At 39.2% G+C, this 20,983-nt stretch overlaps 1 protein-coding gene across 6 annotated transcripts in view; it reads left to right on the plus strand.

Annotated features, from left to right (window-relative positions):
- TMEM267 (transmembrane protein 267) overlaps positions 1 to 10,343 on the plus strand; it is a 31,415-nt gene extending 21,072 nt beyond the window's left edge. For all 6 annotated transcript variants that reach the window (XM_032627857.1, XM_032627860.1, XM_032627856.1 and 3 more), the window contains one exon: positions 8,814 to 10,343. In XM_032627857.1, the coding sequence (XP_032483748.1) occupies positions 8,814 to 9,149 (336 nt within the window). In that variant the 3' untranslated portion in view covers positions 9,150 to 10,343. The remainder of the gene's footprint in view (positions 1 to 8,813) is intronic.
- Positions 10,344 to 20,983: the final 10,640 nt, after the last annotated feature.

Raw genomic sequence — 20,983 nt, forward strand, 5'->3', positions numbered from 1 at the left:
AGCTACCACATGATCCTGCAATCCCACTCCTGGGCGTATATCCAGAAAAGATGAAAACTCTAATTTGAAAAGATATATGCACCTCAGTGTTCATAGTAGCAGTATTTACAATAGCCGAGACATGGAAGCAACCTAAATGTCCATCGACAGAAGAATGGGTAAAGAAGATGTGGTGTATGTATATGTGTGTGTGTGTGTGTGTGTGTGTGTGTGTGTATACACACACACAATGGAATATGTCATTTGCAGCAGTATGGATGGACCTGGAGATTATCATGCTAAGTGAAGTCAGACAGAGAAAGGCAAATATATGACATCACTTATATGTGGAATCTTAAAAAAACGATATGGTCTTATTTACAAAACAGAAATTGACTCACAGACATAGAAAACCAACTTATGGTTATCCAAGGGGAAAGGTGGGGGAGGAAGGGATAAATAAGGAGTTTGGGATTAACAGATACACACTACTATATAGAAAATATTGAATAGATAGACAACAAAGACATACTGTAGAGCACAGGGAACTATATTCAATATCTTGTAATAACCTATAATGGAAAATAATCTGAAAATGAATAAATATATGTGTATAACTGAATCACTTTCCTGTATACCTGAAGCTAACACAACATTGTAAATCAACTGTACTTCAATTAGAAACAAAAACAAAAAAGGAAAAGTGTAATTTATAAATGCATTCATCTAGAATTTAAGTATTTCTATTGTAATTCTTAAAAAACATTTAGGCTGTATACTGTATTTATTCCCTGATTCATTGATAAGCAGTAGTGTTAAGAATATGAGCCATAGAGTCAGGCAGATCCAGTATTAGATTCCAACTCTGCCACTTGATAACTGCACACTGTGGGGAAGTTACTTAGTCTCTCTAAGTCCCAGTTTCCTCCTCTATAAAATAATCCCTAACTCATAGGGCTATTTCTAGGATTAAATGAGATACTGTACATAAAGTATAGCATACTGCATGTATTGATCCTTATATTTTAACATCTTTATTGGAGTATAATTGCTTTACAATGTTGTGTTAGTTTCTGTTGTATTACAAAATGAATCAGCTATATGTATACACATATCCCCATATCCCCTCCCTCTTGCATCTCCCTCCCACCGTCCCTATCCCACCCCTCTAGGTGGTCACAAAGCACCGTGCTGATCTCCCTGTGCTATGCAGCTGCTTCCCACTAGCTATCTATTTTACATTTCGTAGTGTATATATGTCAATGCCACTCACTCACTTCATCCCAGCCTACTATTCCCTGTCCCCATGTCCTCAAGTCCATTCTCTATGTCTGCATCTTTATTCCTGTCCTGCCCCAGGGTTCTTCAGAACTTTTTTTTTTTAGATTCAAAATATATGTGTTAGCATACGGTATTTGTTTTTCTTTTTCTGACTTACCTCACTCTGTATGACAAACTCTAGGTCCATCCACCCCACTACAAATAACTGAATTTCATTTCTTTTTATGGTTGAGTAATATTCCATTGTATATATATGCCACATCTTCTTTATCCATTCATCTGTTGATGGACACTTAGGTTGCTTCCATGTCCTGGTGATTGTAAATAGTGATGCAATGAACATTGTGGTACTGTCTTTTTTGAATTATGGTTTTCTCAGGGTATAGGCCCAGTAATGGGATTGCTGGGTCATATGGTGGTTCTATTTTTAGTTTTTAAAGGAACCTCCGTACTATTCTCCATAGTGATTGTATCAATTTACATTCCCACCAACAGTGCAAGAGGGTTCCATTTTCTCCACACCCTCTCCAGCATTTATTTTTGTAGATTTTCTGATGATGGCCATTCTGATTGGTGTGAAGTGATACCTCATTGTAGTTTTGATTTGCATTTCTCTAATAATTAGTGCTGTTGAGCAGCTTTTCATGTGCTTCTTGGCCATCTGTGTGTCTTCTTTGGAGAAATGTCTATTTAGGTGTTCTGCCCATTTTTGATTGGTTTTGTTTTTTTTTAATATTGAGCTGCATGAGCTGTTTATATATTTTGGAGATTAATCCTTTTTCCGTTGATTCGTTTGCAAATATTTTCTCCCATCTGAGGGTTCTCTTTTTCCCTTGTTTGTAGTTTCCTTTGCTTTGCAAAAGCTTTTAAGTTTCATTAGGTCCCATTTGTTTATTTTTGTTTTTATTTCCATTGCTCTAGGAGATGATAAAAAAATATCCTGCTGTGATTTATGTCAGAGTGTTCTCCCTATGTTTTCCTCTAAGAGTTTCATAGTGTCCAGTCTTACATTTAGGTCTCTAATCCATTTTGAGTTTATTTTTGTGGGTGGTGTTAGGGAGTGTCCTAATTTCATTGTTTTACATGTAGCTGTCCAGTTTTCCCAGCACCACTTATTGAAGAGACTGTCTTTTCTCCATTGTATATCCTTGCCTCCTTTGTCATACATTAGTTAACCATAGGTGTATGGGTTTATCTCTGGGCTTTCTATTCTATTCCATTGATCTATATTTCTGGTTTTGTGCCAGTACTATACTGTCTTGATTACTGTAGCTTTGTAGTATAGTCTGAAGTCAGGGAGTCTGATTCCTCCAGCTCTGTTTTTTCTTCCCTCAAGACTGCTTTGGCTATTTGGTGTTTTTTGTGTCTCCAAAGAAATTTTAAGATTTTTTTTTCTAGATCTGTAAAATATGCCATTGGTAACTTGATAGGGATTGCATTGGATCTGTAGATTGCTTTGGATAGTATAGTCATTTTCACAATATTGATTTTTCCAATCCAAGAACATGGTATATCTCTCCATCTGTTTGTGTCATCTTTGATTTCTTTCATCAGTGTCTTATAGTTTTCTGAGTACAGGTCTTTTACCTCCTTAGGTAGGTTTATTCCTAGGTATTTTATTCTTTTTGTTGCAATGGTGAATGGGATTGTTTCCTTAATTTCTCTTTCTGATCCTTCATTGTTAGTGTACAGGAATACAAGAGATTTCTGTGCATTAATTTTGTAGCCTGCAACTTTACCAGATTCATTGATTAGCTCTAGTAGTTTTCTGGTGACATCTTTAGGATTCTCTATGTATAGTATCATGTCATCTGCAAACAGTGACAGTTTCACTTCTTCTCTTCCAATTTGTATTCCTTTTATTTCTTTTTCTTCGCTGATTGCCGTGGCTAGGACTTCCAAAACTATGTTGGATAATAGTGACAAGAGTGGACATCCTTGCCTTGTTCCTGATCTTAGAGGAAATGTTTTCAGTTTTTTTCCATTGAGAATGATGTTTGCTGTGCGTTTGTCATATATGGCCTTTATTATGTTGAGGTAGGTTCCCTCTATGCCCACTTTCTGGAGGGTTTTTATCATAAATGGGTGTTGAATTTTGTCAAAAGCTTTTTCTGCATCTATTGAGATGATCATATGGTTTTTATCCTTCAGTTTGTTAATATGGTGTATCACATTGATTGATTTGCGTATATTGAAGAATCCTTGCATTCCTGGGATAAACCCTACTTGACCATGGTGTATGATCTTTTAATGTGTTGTTGGATTCTGTTTGCTAGTATTCTGTTGAGGATTTTTGCATCTATATTCATCAGTGATATTGGTCTGTAATTTTTGTGTGTGTGTGTGTGGTACACGGGCCTCTCACTGTTGTGGCCTCTCCCATTGCGGAACACAGGTTCCGGACGCACAGGCTTAGCGGCCACGGCTCATGGGCCTAGCCGCTCTGCAGCATGTGGGATCTTCCCAGATCGGGGCATGAACCCATGTCCCCTGCAACGGCAGGCGGACTCTCAACCACTGCACCACCAGGAAAGCCCTGTAATTTTCTTTTTTTGTAGTATCTTTTTCTGGTTTTGGTATCAGGGTGATGGTGGCCTCATAGAATGAGTTTGGGAGTGTTCCTTTCTCTGCAATTTTTTGGAAGGCTTGAGAAGGATGGGTGTTAGCTCTTCTCTAAATGTTTGATAGAATTCACCTGTGAAGCCATCTGGTCCTGAACTGTTGTTTGTTGGAAGATTTTTAATCACGGTTTCAATTTCCTTACTTGTGATTGATCTGTTCATATTTTCTATTTTTCCCTGGTTCAGTCTTAGAAGGTTTTACCTTTCTAAGGATTTGTCCATTTCTTCCAGGTTGTCCATTTTATTGGCATAGAGTTGCTTGTAGTAGACTCTTATGCTGCTTTGTATTTCTGCAGTGTCTTTTGTAACTTCTCCTCTTTCATTTCTAATTTTATTGATTTGAGTCCTCTCCCTCTTTTTCTTGATGAGTCTGGGTAACAGTTTATCAATTTTGTTTATCTTCTCAAAGAACCAGCTTTTAGTTTTATTTATCTTTGATATTGTTTTCTTTGTTTCTAGTTCATTTCTTTTATTTATTTATTTATTTATTTACTTATGCATGCCTGTGTTGGGTCTTAGTTGCTGTGCAGGCTTTCTCTAGTTGTGGTGAGCGGGGGCTACTCTTCATTGCGGTCTGCAGGCTTCTCATTGTTGTGGCTTCTCTTGTTGCAGAGCACAGGCTCTAGGCACGCAGGCTTCAGTAGTTCTGGCACGTGGGCTCAGTACTTGTGGCTTGTGGGCTCTAGAGCTCAGGCTCCATAGTTGTGGTGCCTGGGCTTAGTTGCTCTGTGGCATGTGGGATCTTCCCGGGCCAGGGCTTGAACCCGTGTACCCTGCCTTGGCAGGTGGATTCTTGACCACTGCGCCACCAGGTAAGGCCTATTTGTTTCTGCTCTGATCTTTATGATTTCTTTCCTTCTACTAACTTTGGGTTTTGTTTGTTCTTCTTTCTCTAGTTCCTTTAGGTGTAAGGTTAGATTGTTTAGCTGAGATTTTTCTTGTTTCTTGAGGTCGGCTTGTATTGGCATAAACTTACCTCTTAGAACTGCTTTTGCTGCACCCCATAGGTTTTGGGTCATCGTGTTTTCATTGTCATTTGTCTCTACGTATTTTTTTATTTCCTCTTTGATTTCTTCAGTGATCTCTTTGTTAGTTAGTTATGTATTGTTTAGCCTCCATATGTTTGTGTTTTTTACGTTTTTTCCCCTGTAATTGATTTCTAATCTCATAGCATTGTGGTCAGAAAGATGCTTGATATGATTTCAATTTTCTTAAATATACTGAGGCTTGATTTGTGACCCAAGATATGATCAGTCCTGGAGAATGTTCTGTGTGCACTTGAGAAGAAAGTGTAATCTGCTGTTTTTGGATGGAATGTCCTATAAATATCAATTAAATCTATCTGGTCTATTGTGTCATTTAAAGCTTGTGTTTCCTTATTAATTTTCTGTCTGGATGATCTGTCCATTGATGTAAGTTAGATGTTGAAGTCCCCCACTATTATTGTGTTACTGTCGATTTCCTCTTTTATAGCTGTTAGTAGTTGCCTTATGTGTTGAGGAGCTCCTATGTTGGGTGCATACATATTTATAATTGTTATATCTTCTTCTTGGATTGATCCCTTGATCATATGTAGTGTCCTTCCTTGTCTCTTGTAACATCCTTTATTTTAAAGTCTATTTTGTCTGATATGAGTATTGCTACTCCAGCTTTCTTTTGATTTCTATTTGCATGGAATATCTTTTTCCCTCCCCTCACTTTCAGTTTGTATGTGTCCCTAGGTCTGAAGTGGGCCTCTTTTAGACAGCATATATATGGGTCTTGTTTTTGTATCCATTCAGCAAGCCTGTGTCTTTTGGCTGGAGCATTTAATCCATTTACGTTTAAGGTAATTATCGATATGTATGTTCCTTTTACCATTTTCTTAATTGTCATGGGTTTGTTTTTGTAGGTCATTTTCTTATCTTGTGCTTCCCACTTAGAGAAGTTCCTTTAGCATTTGTTGTAGAGCTGGTTTGGTGGTGCTGAATTCTCTTAGCTCTTGCTTGTCTGTAAAGATTTTGATTTCTCTGTCAAATCTTAATGAGATCCTTGCCAGTTAGAGTAATCTTGGTTGTAGGTTCTTCCCTTTCATCACTTTAAATATATTGTGCCACTCCCTTCTGGCTTGTAGAGTTTCTGCTGAGAAATCAGCTGTTAACCTTATGGGAGTTCCCTTGTATGTTGTCATTTTTCCCTCGTTGCTTCTAATAATTTTTCTTTAATTTTTGTCAATTTGATTACTATGTGTCTCAGCATGTTTCTCCTTGGGTTTATATTCCCTGGCACTCTCTGTGCTTCCTGGACTTGGGTGGCTATTTCCTTTCCCATGTTAGGGAAGTTTTCGGCAATAATCTCTTCAAATATTTTCTTGGGTCCTTTCTCTCTCTCTTCTCCTTCTGGGACCCCTATAATGTGAATATTGAATTTAATGTTGTCCCAGAGGTCTCTTAGGCTGTCTTCATTTCTTTTCATTCTTATTTTCTTTATTCTGTTCCACGGCAGTGAATTCTACCATTCTGTCTTCCAGGTCACTTATCTGTTCTTCTCCCTGTTATGCTGCTATTGATTCCTCCTAGTATATCTTTCACTTCAGTTATTGTATTGTTCATCTCTGTTTGTTTTTAATTCTTCTAGGTGTTTATTCTTTAATTCTTCTAGGTCTTTGTTAAACATTTCTTGCATCCTCTCAATCTTTGCCTCCATTCTTTGTCTGAGGTCCTGGATTATCTTCAGTGTCATTATTCTGAATTCTTTTTCTGGGAGGTTGCCTATCTCCACATCATTTAGTTGTTTTTCTGCAGTTTCATCTTGTTCCTTCATCTGGTACATAGTCCTCTCCCTTTTCATTTTGTCTATCTTTCTGTGAATGTGGCTTTCCTTCCACAGGCTGCAAAATTGTAGTTCTCCTTGCTTCTGCTGTCTGCCCTCTGATGGATGATGCTATCTAAGAGGCTTGTGCAAGCTTCCTGATGGGAGGGACTGGTGATGGGTAGCTATTTCTATTTTTAAGATATCTATTTTTACTTGTATAATTTTATGGTATGTCTTTGTTTTATTATCTATGAATGAAAAATTTGCATGAATATTTTAGAAATTAGGCAAGCAACAGAAACTTCTTGTTTCTTCCTTAGCAACTATTAATATAAATAGACTTCACAAATGAAATTGTGAATAGTCAGTATCCCTCCACACATCCAGAGCACAACTGCTAATCATCTCAACATGAGGCTATTGCTCTCCTCCAAGTACTGATTACTGTAGCCCATCCTGCCCCCCATCCCACGCTGCTATTGAGGAGCATGATATATTGTGGGTATATAACTTAAAAACAAAGGTGGAGGCTAAAATGGCATAATACAGAAGTGTTATGTGTTCTGACAATGTAAAAATAAAACAACTAAAAATGTGGAGGAGTAGGGAGAGGGAATTAGGAATGTAAAATAAATAAACTCTTTGATGTTCAGTGGGTAGGTGGGGATTAAAGAATACTGGTTTAAGGAGTGGCTTTACAAGATACCCAGTTTAAGGTTGGTCTGATTTGACAGTGTTGCAAGGTACAGTCTCTTTAATGGATGATTTTTTTTTTTTAAATGTGGTGGGAAGGTTGTGTCCTCTATTTTTTAAAAAATAGGAACCTGACTTTTGCCTTTACTACTTCTTTTTTCCCTTTACCACCCAAGTCTCCAAAGGCTACCTCTCCCTTCCTTTGTACCATCTTCTCCTGGAAAACTAATGCTTTTCAGAGCCTTGAATCATGGCCACTTTTAAGTCCTTTCTGTGTAGTTAGTGCTCTTACGTACCAGAACCCCACACTTGGGTTGAACTTTCTCTTTCTAGTGGTAACTTTAGATCAATCTTAGATTTCCCGTCATCTTTCTTCAATGCAGGTTTTTTTGGCTTGAGGGGAGAGTGTGAGAGAGTGCTCACTGACTTGGTGTTTAATACTTTAGAGTAATTGAAGTTTGGGCATTCTCTGACTTCTGGCTATGCTAAGTGGGGCTTGGTATAGTTTTATTTGTCATTGTTCTGTAGTGTTTTTGAAGATGTATGGGGAGATTCCAAATCAGGCAATCTTCTCTATCTTCAGCTTTATTTTTATTAGAAATTATCTAGTTGGAAATTAGCCTTTAGAATGTGTGAGAATGAAACCTTACTCATGGATCATTCAGGTGTTAAGCCTGAAATTTTCACTTGTTTAGATATTGATTACATTTTTACAATGGTTTAGAAATGCTATTGGTTTATTTAACTCAACTTTCAAATACTTGTTTAAAATAATATACTGCCTCTAAATGTTGTTATAAATAAATTCTGAAAGTATTCAAGGCTAATATAAATGGTTACAACAAAAATACTCATCTTTTATGCATTTATTAATTGAAGAATGGGGCGGGGGAGGGACAAGAGAGGGGAAGGAGATTAAGAGGTACAGACTATTAGGTATAAAATAATTAAGATACAAGGATGTAACGTACAGCACAGGGAATATAACCAGTATTTTATAATAACGTTAAATGGAGTATAATCAATAAAAATATATGTTGTACACCTGAAACTAATGTAACATTATATATCAACTATACTTCAATTTTAAAAAGTTTAATTGAAGAATATTTTATTCAGTTGTAAGACTTTTTCAATGCTCTTAGAGGTCCCAGACAATTCTTTAAAACTCCAAATTTACACTAACCATACATTTAGGATATAAATTATTTGTATTGTGACTTTTCTAAGTAAATAATAGGAAGCTTTTAAAAATTAATCACATGTTCCTGAGATTGTGATTTCATTTTTAGTGCAAAGTGTTTTTGGAGGAGGTGGCATAGAAAATGTTTCCTTTGCATTTCCATAGCCTGCAGGAAAACAGATGGTTACAATATTAGGAAGCAGCTATAAAATTTTGTTTGCCAAGAAGGAAATGATACTAGCTACCACGCTTTCCCTGTGCAGGCTGCTATTACTCTTCCACGAAGACCTTTCCTTCACTGTTCTACTGTGATACCCGCTGTGGTTCTGACCCTGAAGTTTACGATGCACCTTTTCAAGCTCAAAGATTCATGGTGCTTTCTTCCCTGGATGTTATTTATATCCTGGACCTCACACCATGTTCGAGATGGAATTCGCCATGGCTTGTGGATATGCCCATTTGGAGAAACTTCTCCTTTGCCATTTTGGCTTTATGTAATAATCACATCATCTTTACCTCACATCTGTTCATTTGTTATGTATTTCACAGGGACGAGCCAAGTGATGTCTTCAAAACATGGAAATTATATTGATGTCTGAGGTAACCATATGGCCGTCTTAAAGAACCAATGGTTGAGATAATGACAGCCAACATTAAAGTGAATTTTAAAAACATGTTAGGTACTTATATTAATTATAAGATGTATAATGAATGCTAACGTTTATTTCATATATTTTGATCCTGACTGAAGTTTAATTTGCCAAGTGCTTTAGTGAGTTGTGATTACTGGCAGAAACTGCTTTTGTGCACTTATGTTATAATATTCTTAAAAGACAGTAACATTAGACCTAGGTTATTGTTTCAGAAATAACTTTAGGAAATAATTATTATGTTGACTGTAGTAACATTCTACCAAACTAGTATTTTTTCATTATCTTTGCTCTCAAATCTCATGTGTTGGAGTTTTAACTGTTTTGAAAAACATAACTAAATTTAACAAAATATTTGTTTAAAATTAACATTAACAAAATATTGATACTTGACTCATAACCATAAAATCCACAAAAAAGGACCTAACCAATAATGTCATTTCAAATGTAAACTCCTGAATGTGCCATTAAAATTGTTTTAGTTGCTATCAATTTGTTTACATGCTATTCTAAAATATTATACCAGTTAAATCATTTTTTTAAAATTTGCCTGATACTAAGAGACAAAACAATTTTTTTTCAAAAAAGTAGTTTTAGGAAATTGGCTTTTTCCTTTGTTCTTTCAGGATATCGTCTGTTAAAAATGATTAACCTTTATTAGAGAAGGAAAATTGAGTTGCTGTAAGTTTTACATTTGCACAGTTTAATATACTTTGACATAACAATCAGTGCCCCAAAGGCACCTGTTTTTTGGTAGCATTTGTACCAGCTGCTGTCTTCAGATTTTCTTACACATTTGTGTTTGTAATGCTGGTGACTGTGTGCCTTAATCTCTGAGAAGTGATGAAACAGTGCCTTATCCAAAGCAGATTTTTCTCATTAAGTTAAACAGAGTTCTGTAAATTGTTATAAAGGGTCAGCCTCTTTACTTTTTATTGTTAAGCAGTTGGTTGCAATCTGTTATATTTTATAATTTATTAGCTCTTACAATGTATTATTGTCTTTTGAGAGCAATTATTGTCAATTTAGTTGGTATAATAGTAAACATTATATAGTGGGGGTAAATCTGATTAAGGTAGAGATTTTTAAAAAGCATATGATTTTAGAAATCCCTGGAAATAAAGCATATATGTTGTGTAAATCTTTCTGACTAAATCACAAAACTCTCCCTTTTTTAATTTCTCCGTATTAAACAAATGAATATCATAAAAATATAAGGCCTTATTTAAGAATGTCACATTGACATTTTGGGGGTTGTCCTAACTTTATTAGAATGGGAACTCACTTTGACCATGAGTCCTTGCTTAAACAATAACTGACAATTTTAAGTGTGAGTTTATCTTTGTTCCTACCTCATCAGAAATGTTCCTTGTCCTCTAAGTGGTCTCTGATAGCTGTAGTTGTAACCTCTAGAGATATAGTAAGCAACTTCCCATGCCGCCATTTTGTCCCTTTTCTTAGAGAAAGAGTTTGCTTCAATACAACTTATGTTGAAAGTTGGAGTGTATCTTCTTTGCACGGGTGTGTTTTTTCCATTCTCCAGACGTCCTCCTTTCACTTAGTGTTCTCTCTTGGCTGTTTCACTGATCTGACCTCCCGATCTACTGTTTTCTTGAGCCACGTTCATTATGCTGGCTACTCAGGAGAACTTCCACCACTGAACTATTTTCTACTCATCCCAAGCCTACTTTCTTTTAGTGGTGGGCTAAGAACCTCAGTTGTGTATGGGTTAAAACTCCCATTTATCCTCACCTCCTTTCTTTAACTTAGACCTCTCTTCTCCCAGGCAGCCACCCTCTTTCTCCCAATCAGACACATACTTCTTGACTCCTTTCTCTTTTGGCTGGTGGAACAATTACTTTGTTTTTCCCATTTTTCGCAACTGAAGGGGAGAGGAATAGGGGCTATTCTGGTACTTGCTCACCACTGTCACAGCTAAACCATTTATCCAACACAATTCTGTCTTCTTCCTTTGATAGCTCATTATTCGTTCCAAATCCTCTTCACCCTCACATGCTACCCTCTAAGACTCAGTTTCACCTTCTTTGATGATATGAGCAACTGGATCACTTTTTTCCCTTTTATTCTAACCCTTGATTTTATCCTCAGTCATCAGATGACTCACCTGAAATCGGGACTTCAGTATCCCCTCTTCTTCTGTACCACTAACTCTCATCACATCATATCAGCCATCCACCAGCACAGTAGGCCTCTGTACCTCCTTTTTAGGTGACACTGCTCATCTAGGAGAGCTCCAACTTTGTTTCCTTTTTCTAAACCAGTAATTCTCAAACTGACATACATCAGAATCACCTATGAGGCTTGTTAAAACAGGGATTGCTTGAGGCCCACCCCAGAATTTTGACTTGGTACATCCTGAGAATTTGCATTTCCAGCAAGGTCCCAATTGATATTGATGCTGCTGTTCAGGAACCATCCTTTAAGAGCCACTGCTCTAGACACGTCCTGTTTAACTTCATTTTTCTCCCCTCCCTTCTCTTCATTGAGCCAACTCTTTGCCTTACTGATATGTTTAATTTTTCTTAACCTTCCTTTGTCAGCAGGTCCACCAGCCCGCTTCTGGGTACATTTAATTCTGTCCTGGCTCCACATATGCAGTGTGTAAGTTACTATGTCAATACCCTAATACCCCAGACTTTCTTGTGTGCTATCCAATTAGCCAACCCAGAATAATCCATAGCCTGCTTTCCCCAGTTCTTTAGATTACATGTCTTTAAAGTAGTTATGGATCCACGCTGACTTGGCCTACTACAATTCATACTATCTAACTTTGACTGGGTACTTAATAATACTTTGCTCGCTGCCAAACAATTTTTCCCCAAATATTGTACTAGACAAGCCAAGCCTCAGAATATCTGCCCATGTTAGATCCAGCCACAAGCCAGGAAGTTCACAGCATTTCACTGATCTGAGAAACTCTCGTTAATAATCAATCTCCACAGTTACTTTGCACTTTGCATAAATCCAAAGCATTGCCACATGCGTCCCTTGGCATTTCTTTACTTCCCAGGGATCATGATAATAATCAAAGGGTTTCTGAAGCATATTACCCTTTTGACTGATCTTGCAAGGAGTTATTTGGCTTATATACCCAGCAGCACTAATTAACGCTGCTTCAAGGTTTAGGCAGGCTTCCAATTCCATCTGCCCCATGATGGCCTGAAAAGGAGGGGAATGTCAGATTAGAGCTCTAACACTCTGATATTCCTCAAATACCTGTGTGAGCTCGCAAAGAAAGCACCCATCTGAATTCACACATCCTTACTCATTCAATATTCATTTGATTTAATTTAAGCACTGTCCAGGTTCTCAGATTAGCAATACTGAGACCATGCACATAAAGTGGAAGTCAGAGAAAATTTTCCATAAATGTCTGGGTGATGTTAAATAAAGTGTAAAAATGTGGTATAGTGGTTACATAACAGACCGCATACAGGGGTGGCATATCTAAATAAGAGTGGTCATAACCTAGCTACCCTGAGGTAATTCACGCAATCGCAGGGAGTAATTGGAGCTTTTTGAAGTTTCATAAGAGATCCTATCAGGACCACAATGTATGCGGCAGAGGCCCTGCTCTTGGAAAGCCATGTGTAAATACCATACTTCCCTCTTCCTGGAGCTCTGTGGCTGTTTGCCCAGAGTCAGTAACAATAGTCTCTCAGTGTTAGGCCTGTTCCATGGCCAGCAAAGACTGTGTCGTTTCTCTAGATTCTAAACTGATTGGCACAAGGCTGCCTTTGGTCAATCTGGACTCACAAAATGTTGCACGAGCCCCAGGCCAATCTTTCTGTAAAGGGCTCTGCCATTTCTAGGGTGTGAGACCCAGAGCAAATCACTCCGCAAGCCCTCTGCTCCCACCTCAACATATCAACCCAAGTGAGATGGGGTTAGATAACTCCCCCAAGATCTCTAAAGGGTAAGAACACTACAGAAGAGTGAGAAGAAATTATGGACAAGAGATGGGAAGCCTGCCTGTTTGGCCTGCTTACAATGTGTGTAGCCTACATTACTCTTCTCTTGATGCTGTAACAAATTACTGTAACTCAGTGGTTTGAAACAAATGTATTATCTTACTGTTGTGTATGTCAGAAATCCCACACAGGTCTCACTGGGCTAAAATCAAGACATCATCAGGGATGCCTTCCACCTGGAGGCTCTAGGGGAGGCTCAGCTTCCTTGCCTCTTTCAGCTTCTAGTTGCCGCCTGCACTCCTTGGCTCGTGGTGCCCTTATTCCATCTGCAATGGCAGGTCAGCTTCCTTTTCACATTGCATCCTTCTGATCCTCCATCCATAGTCATGTCTCCCTCTGACCACAGCTGGGGAAGATTCTCCGCTCTAAGGGCCCATGTGATTAGATTGGGTCCATCTGAATAATACAGGATAAACGCCTCATCTCAAGGTTCTTAATCACATTTGCAAAGCCTCTTTTGCTGTGTAAGGTAACATTCACAGGTTCCGGAGATTAGGATGTAGAGAGCTTTGGGGCCATTTATTCTGCTTACTCTTTGATTCTAGCCCTGGTGTCTTTGAACAAGTCATTCGTCTTCTTTTAAGCCAATCAGGAATAAGCCAGGTGCTTTCCAAGTCTCCCTTCCTGCTCTTTCTATAATCTTCATCTCCTTGTCCTAGTAACGGGCATCCTCAGTTTCTGGGGAAATGACCTCCCACTTGTCAGAGTTAAGTTTAACCTTGGGATAATAATGTCCTTTTCTCCCCTGCTATTAACACCTTTGGTTGTTACTTCTCTTTATTTTTTCCATGTGGAACTACTGAATCTTCATACATACCCTTTCTCTATTCTCCATGGGGAAAAAAAAATTAATTAAATTCCTAAAATTCTTAGCCAGTAAAACACTCAGCATTCCTTTGGGTGAAAATGAACACAATACCTACCCTCACATGACACCAGTCCAGTCAGCTCTGAAACAAATGTTTAATGTATTCCTGCTGTGTTGCAGGCTTTCAATTAAAAACTAATGTTCTAATGGTGAGAATGACAATCTCTACATTAAAAGAACAGCTAGGCTAGTAGTGGGGACATACAAGAGACAGCACATCTCAGGACAGCGTGTTAAGTGCTGCAATAAGCAAGTGCAGGGCCTCCGAGGTCCCACTATGGAAGAAAGGGGGGTTCCCTGAAACTAAAAGAAAAGCAGGAGAGCTCCAGTGAAGGTGAGAGTGAGGTGATGGGAGGTGGGTGGGAAGATGCCCACAGGCAGAGGGAACAGTGTTTACAAAAGCCTGGCGAGACTCCAGATTGTAGGTAATTCAGCATTGCTGGAGCAGGGTGTTTGAAGTGGGAGAGTGGTGAGGGTTGATGGCAGTCAGCTGACCATGACTAGGGCCTGGAAAACCTTGTTTACCTGTTAAGAAGTTGGGAATTTATGCTGAGGGCAATGTGGAAGCATTGAAAGGTTTAAGCCTGAGGGTGGCATGATCAGGTTTGCCTTTTTTCCTGGAGACTCTAATTGGGAGCTCAATCCAAGAGCTCCTGCGTTTTAACTGCTGTCACGTAATCATGCGGCCTTCCCATGAAGAACTTTGGAGGTTAGAGACACAATAGCAATAAGAAGCCTATGTTTGGGCTTCCCTGGTGGCGCAGTGGTTGAGAATCTGCCTGCCAATGCAGGGGACACGGGTTCGAGCCCTGGTCCGGGAAGATCCCACATGCCGCGGAGCAACTGGGCCCGTGAGCCACAACTACTGAGCCTGCGCGTCTGGAGCCTGTGCTCCGCAACGAGAGAGGCCGCGACAGTGAGAGGCCCGCGCACCGCGATGAAGAGTGGCCCCCGCTCACCACAACTAGAGAAAGCCCTCGCACAGAAACGAAGAGCCAACACAGCCAAAAATAAATTAAATAAATAAAATAAATTAAAAGAAGGCTCAACATTAAAAAAAAAAGAAGTCTATGTTGTCGGTGCCACTTGCCTCTGAATCTGGCTACTCATAATCTAAGAATAAAACACTAGAAATACTATGTAAGCAAAATCACCCCTACCTTAAGCAAACCAGGGATGTGGTCCCTCTCCCGCTGATTGTAGCTGTTTGGTTCGGGTCTGGCCCCTTTACATGGAGCACTGGACTCTCCGCGGTGCCTGGAATGAACCGTGCTCCACAACACCTTTGTGCACATGCTGGACTGGAAGCCATTTCCTTCCCCGCTCAGACGTCAGGGTAGCTCTTACTCTCCTTTCAAGACTCACCACAAGTGTGTCCTATCAGTAAATCATTTAAATCCTCTCAATTCAGCCTCCAAGGTTGAGCTAGGGTTCCACTTCAGTAAAGTGTTCTGCCTCCCTCTGTTTTGTGGCTATCGTACTACGATGCAGGCTAAATGCTTTCCTGGTCCTACTACTCCCCGTCACCACCACCACTACAAAGTCCAGAGGAGAAGTCTTGTAACTAGAGCAGATCTGGATGTGCACCCTTTGTTACCAATGCAGCATGCTTGGCAAGGCGAATGCTATCTTAGTATAGCAGCCCCAGGATATTAATTAACAAGAAACCAGTTCAGAGATATGTGAATGAAAGAGTTAGGACTTTCTCATCTCACCAGGGGTTCGCATGGGAATTAATCTTGGGGTGTTGAACCAACCCTAACCCTGCACAACTTCTCCCCCACACCCATCTTTGCTGGGCAGCAGTAACTGGGCAGAGGAGGAAAGGACGGGGATGCAAAATCTGCAAGTCTCAAGGCACTGTGAGGACAGAGACTTGATTATTTCCATAGGGAGGTGCCAGCGCCTGTGCGGAGGACCGTGAAATGGCAGAGCGCTGAGGGGAGAGGGCTGCTGGGAGGGAAACGGGGCACTGAGGTGGGAAATGAGGATGCCCTCTGAAGGCCCAGGGAGAAGGCCCTGAAGGAGGCCCAGGTGATAAGCCTTGCCCCTGAGAAGGAATAGCTCAAACAATGTGTTCACTGTGGAGAAAAATATCAGGAAGTATCAGGAAAATTGATAGATGAGGTACTTGAGGTTCCCAAACTTTCTTGGTTTACAGTTGATGTCCTTAATGTCTCAGTAATTTTTTTCAACATACCACTAGGCCAAAAGAAATACCAAATAGTGCCTGTTATTTGGTTGGATCCAAATGACTTAACAGTGGTAGTTGTGTGGCATCCGACAGTTGTCCTTGTACGTCTCTCAATAATTTAGAATATCCCACAGCACCTCTAAGAGTTCGTTTCAGCACCTGGGTGGGCCTCAGCACACAGTTTGGGAACTACATTACCAATGCAAGAGCAGCCTTCTTTTTGAGGACTTGGGTTCTAGGAAGCATCAATCCCAGACAAGACGAAGATTCACCGAAGACCTGGAAGGGTGCTTGTTTTGATTTGCCCCACTTCAGAGTAACCTAGGGCTCACCCTGAGGAACAGAATAGGACAGAACCTATCACAGGAATTGACATTGTAATTTTTGATTTTCTTTCACTCTCCCTCCACCAGCAAGGATTCCTTGAGGGCAAACACGCTGTCTGCACCTCTTACTCTTTCCCTCGAGCTGTGCTCAACTCAAGGTGGGGACTCAATACAGGCATACCTCCCTTTATTGCATTTTGCAGATGTGTACTGCATTTTTTACAGATTGAAGATTTTGGCAACCCTGCGTTGAGCACGTCCATTGGTGCCATTTTCCCACCAGCATTTGCTCACTCTATGTGTCTCTATGTCACATTTTGGTAATTCTCGCAATATTTCAAACTTTTTCATCATTATTATATGTTATGGTGGCCCGCGATCTGTGATCTTTGTAGTTACTATGACTCCCTGAATGCTCCGATAATGGTTAGCATTATTTAGCAATAAAATATTTTAAAATTAAGGTATGTACATTGTTTTTTTAGACATAATGCTATTGCATACTTAATAGACTACAGTATAGTTTAAACATAACTTTTATATGCACCAGGAAACCAAAGAATTCGCTTGACTCACCTTATTGTTGTACTTGCTCTATTGTGGAGTCTGGAACAGAACCCACAGTGTCTCCAAGGTATGCCTGTACATTTTTGTTGAATGAATGACTGAATGGTTATATCTATTTCACCCTTCCCTATTTTCTTAGAAGATACGCGCTGACATGCCCTTGACAGTCCTAACTCAGGACTCTTTCCTGAAATATCAGCCAAAAAAAGGAAAATATAATTATCCAGGTTCAAAGCCAGCAGCAAAGACCTGGTGGGAGCTTAAAATTTCATTTGTTCTCCACCCTAAGGGAAATATAAGGGGAAAGGTGACCTAGGAGCAGAAACACAGGAAAAAGAAAGATGGACATTACTTTGATGTTTTATTATTTAAGATTGTGGGGCCTTTGTTTTGATGCTTTTAAAGAATTGCTAAATTATTGGGGTGGTTTGGGTACAAGCTAGCACTGAGATAGAGGAATACATTAATCACCCATTTAGAGGCAGTTCACAGCAATATTTCAGGTTCTCATGCTTTTCCAGAGGCTTGCCACTTTCCATCGAGAGGTAAAGTCTATTTCTCCTTCCTTTCAACCTGTGTAGAACTTTGTGACTGCCCCAGCTAATCGAATGCAATAGAAATGAACCTGCATAAGTTTCCAAGACAAGTCATAGAAGGCCATATAACTTCCACCTGGTTCACTCTCTTGCTCATGGGATACTCCTTGGAAGCCAGCCACCAGACTGTGAGGAAGACAAACTAGTCCCATAGAGAGGCCCACGCAGAGACCAACCGAGGTCCCCAGCTGACAGCCAGCATGAACTGCCAGGCATGGGAATAAGCCCTCCAGACGATTCAGGCTCCCAGCCTTCAAATTACTCCAGGTGATGCTGAGTGGAGCAGATGTAAGCCATCCACTGCCTCAAGTGCAGATTCATGAGCAAAATAAGGCTGATTTTTTTTTTTCCACCCCACGTGGCATGCAGGAGATCTTAGTTTCCCGACCAGGGATCGAACCCGTGCCCCCTGCAGTGGAAGCATGGAGTCCTGACCACAGGTCCACCAGGGAATTCCCCAATGTTGTAGTTGTTTAAGCCACAAGTGTTGGCATATTTGTTATGCAGCCTCAGTCAAAAAATTTTTTTTACCACTGTATTTGAAAAATGTATACATAGTGTAGTAAGGAACACAGAACTCTGAACATAGAATGCCTGGGTTCCAATGCTAGCTCCAATACTTACTAGCTTTCAACCTTCGGTAAATCACTTAACCTCATGCCTGTTTCCTTATCTATAAAATGAAGGTAACAACAGTTCCTACTTCATAGGATGGCGCTAATCATTAGGTGACTTAATATGTGCAAAGTGTTTGGAACTGTGTCCACTACAAAATAAGCTCTACATAAGGATTGGATATTGCTGTGGTGGTGATGGTGGTCTTATAGTTGGTAATGTTGGTGTGTTCGGCAGAATTCTAAAACCCCAGTGACTCCTGCTTCATGGAATCCTGTCACTTGCTTCTAGTCAATAGATGTAATTAAAGTCCCTAAAACTAACTTTAAGTGAATCAAAAGGGAGATTATCCTGGGTGGACCTCACCTCATCAGGTAAGCTCTTTAAAAAGAGCTCTTTAAAAGAGGACTTAGAGATCAGACTCTCTTGCTGGCCTGGAAGAAGCCAGCCACCAGGAGTTCAACAACTGTGAGGAAATGAAAGCTAACTACCACAGGAACTTGGAAAGGACCCCCAGCCTCAGGAGAAACTGCAACCATGGCTGACACTTTGACTGCAGCTTGTGAGATGCTGAGCAGAGGATCCAGGTAAGAAATCATACTTGACTCCTGACCCGTGGAAACTGTGAACCAATAAATAAACAGATGTTGTTTTAAGTCACTAAGTTTGTGCTAATCTTATTCAGCAATAAAAACAAATATAATTAGTAAAAATTCAAACCACAAAAAAGTATAGACAATGAAAAGTAGATTTTTCTACCACCCTGGACATTCATCCTCCTCAGAGGCAACCACTAGGAAAAACCTGTGTCTCATCATTCCAGAAATTTCCTATGCATATGAAAACATTTACATGCATCTGTATTTCCTTCATACACACACACACAAGGATATATATATAGTGTACATATATATATATAATATGGATATATATCTTGAAACATGGGCCAAGGGCAGTGAGTGAGTGTGTTATCTCAGAAATCTGTATTCTTTAGAAACAATATAGAACATCTTCCAGCTGAAATGGCTTTTAGGAGAGACAGGATAGGTCCTCTTAAGTGCTTAGGTGGTTTCATGATTTACACTCTGTATTTAAATGTGTGATGGGGTTGGGCATTAGTCTGCCAGAGTAGAGAAGAAAGACAATTTTTCCACTGCTTTCCACTTTTTTTCCTTTCACTTACAGACCAGAGATCTTTACTTACAACACCTTATCTTTACTGCTACAGTAAAGTCCATCGTGTTGTGTGCCATGATTTATTTTTCCAGCACCCTACTGACAGGTATGCAGGTTGTCTTTAATAGTTTGCTATTAAAAAATGCTACAATGAGATTCTTATGCTTACATCTTTGCATATATGTGTCTGTAGTATAAACTCAATAGTCAAACTCTTACGTCTTCATTTTAAATTGATAGGTATTGCCAAACTAATGTTCTAAGACTTTGCACCAAATCACACTCCTTCTAACCACTTCTGATAAATAGATACTTGCTAACACACTTTGACCTTTGCTACTCTCATAGGTGAAAAATGTATCTCACTTTGTTTTCTTTTCATTTGTTTACATAGTTTTGAATAATGTTGAATGATGTTTATAAGCCTTATTTTTGTGAACTACATGTTCATATCCATAGCCAAATTTTCCATTAAGTCACTGGCCTCTTCCTTGTTGATATACAAGATCTCTTTATGTAATAGCCCTCTGTTTGTTGTCTTACCAATGTCACCCCCCTCCACATGCAACTTTATGCCATTTGTCTTTTATAGTTTTATTTTTCCATGACAGAATTTCACTTTTTTGTACAGTCAAATTTTTCATTCTTTTCCTTATGACTTCTGAGTCTTGTTTTATGCTTAAAAAGTTGTTTCCTGCTCTATTTTTTTAAGTTCATATTTCCTTTGGATACCTTTATATTTTATTTACATTAAATATGTAATACATCTGGAATTCAAAGCCTCAACTTTTTTTCACATGGTTAACCAGTTGTTTCAAACAATTCATTGAATAATCCAGTTTTTCCTGATGTAAAATGCTAATTTTACTACGTAGTAAATTCACACATTATATTTTCTGGATTTATGCACTGGTGTCTTGTGTCTACTGTAACTCTTTTAATGATAGTAGATTTACAATATATTTTGACATCCAGAAAGACTAGTCATCACTCACAGCTCTTCTTTCTCAGATTTTCCTGAGGAGATTCTTTTTGTTTTTATTAGCTTGAGGTACTATTCTGCTTTGATTCCAAATTATTGACTAATCTTAGGCAAGTCACTATATTTCTGTACCTCACCATCATAAAAGGCTGATGATACTGGACTGAATCTGGATTATTTATATATATGGAAAGCATGAATGCTAAAAAAGAAAAGTTATAAAATTAAGTCTGGAACAGAAACTACAGTGTTAACCAGGAATAAGAAATCCAGTGAGAGGGAAATTCCCTACTGAGGCTCTCAGGTTATACTGTTTCTACTTAGTCCTGCATTCTTTGCTCTGTTTACTTTGGCATACCTGATACCCAGCCCCATCAAACATTTAGTTAAGAGTATAAATCAGAAACTGTGGCACTGAAAGAGACCTAGCATGGCTCTCTTAAAAGCCATCTCAGCTGAAAGATGTT

Source organism: Phocoena sinus, chromosome 3 (genome assembly GCF_008692025.1).
Source record: "Phocoena sinus isolate mPhoSin1 chromosome 3, mPhoSin1.pri, whole genome shotgun sequence".
Lineage (NCBI taxonomy): Eukaryota > Metazoa > Chordata > Mammalia > Artiodactyla > Phocoenidae > Phocoena > Phocoena sinus.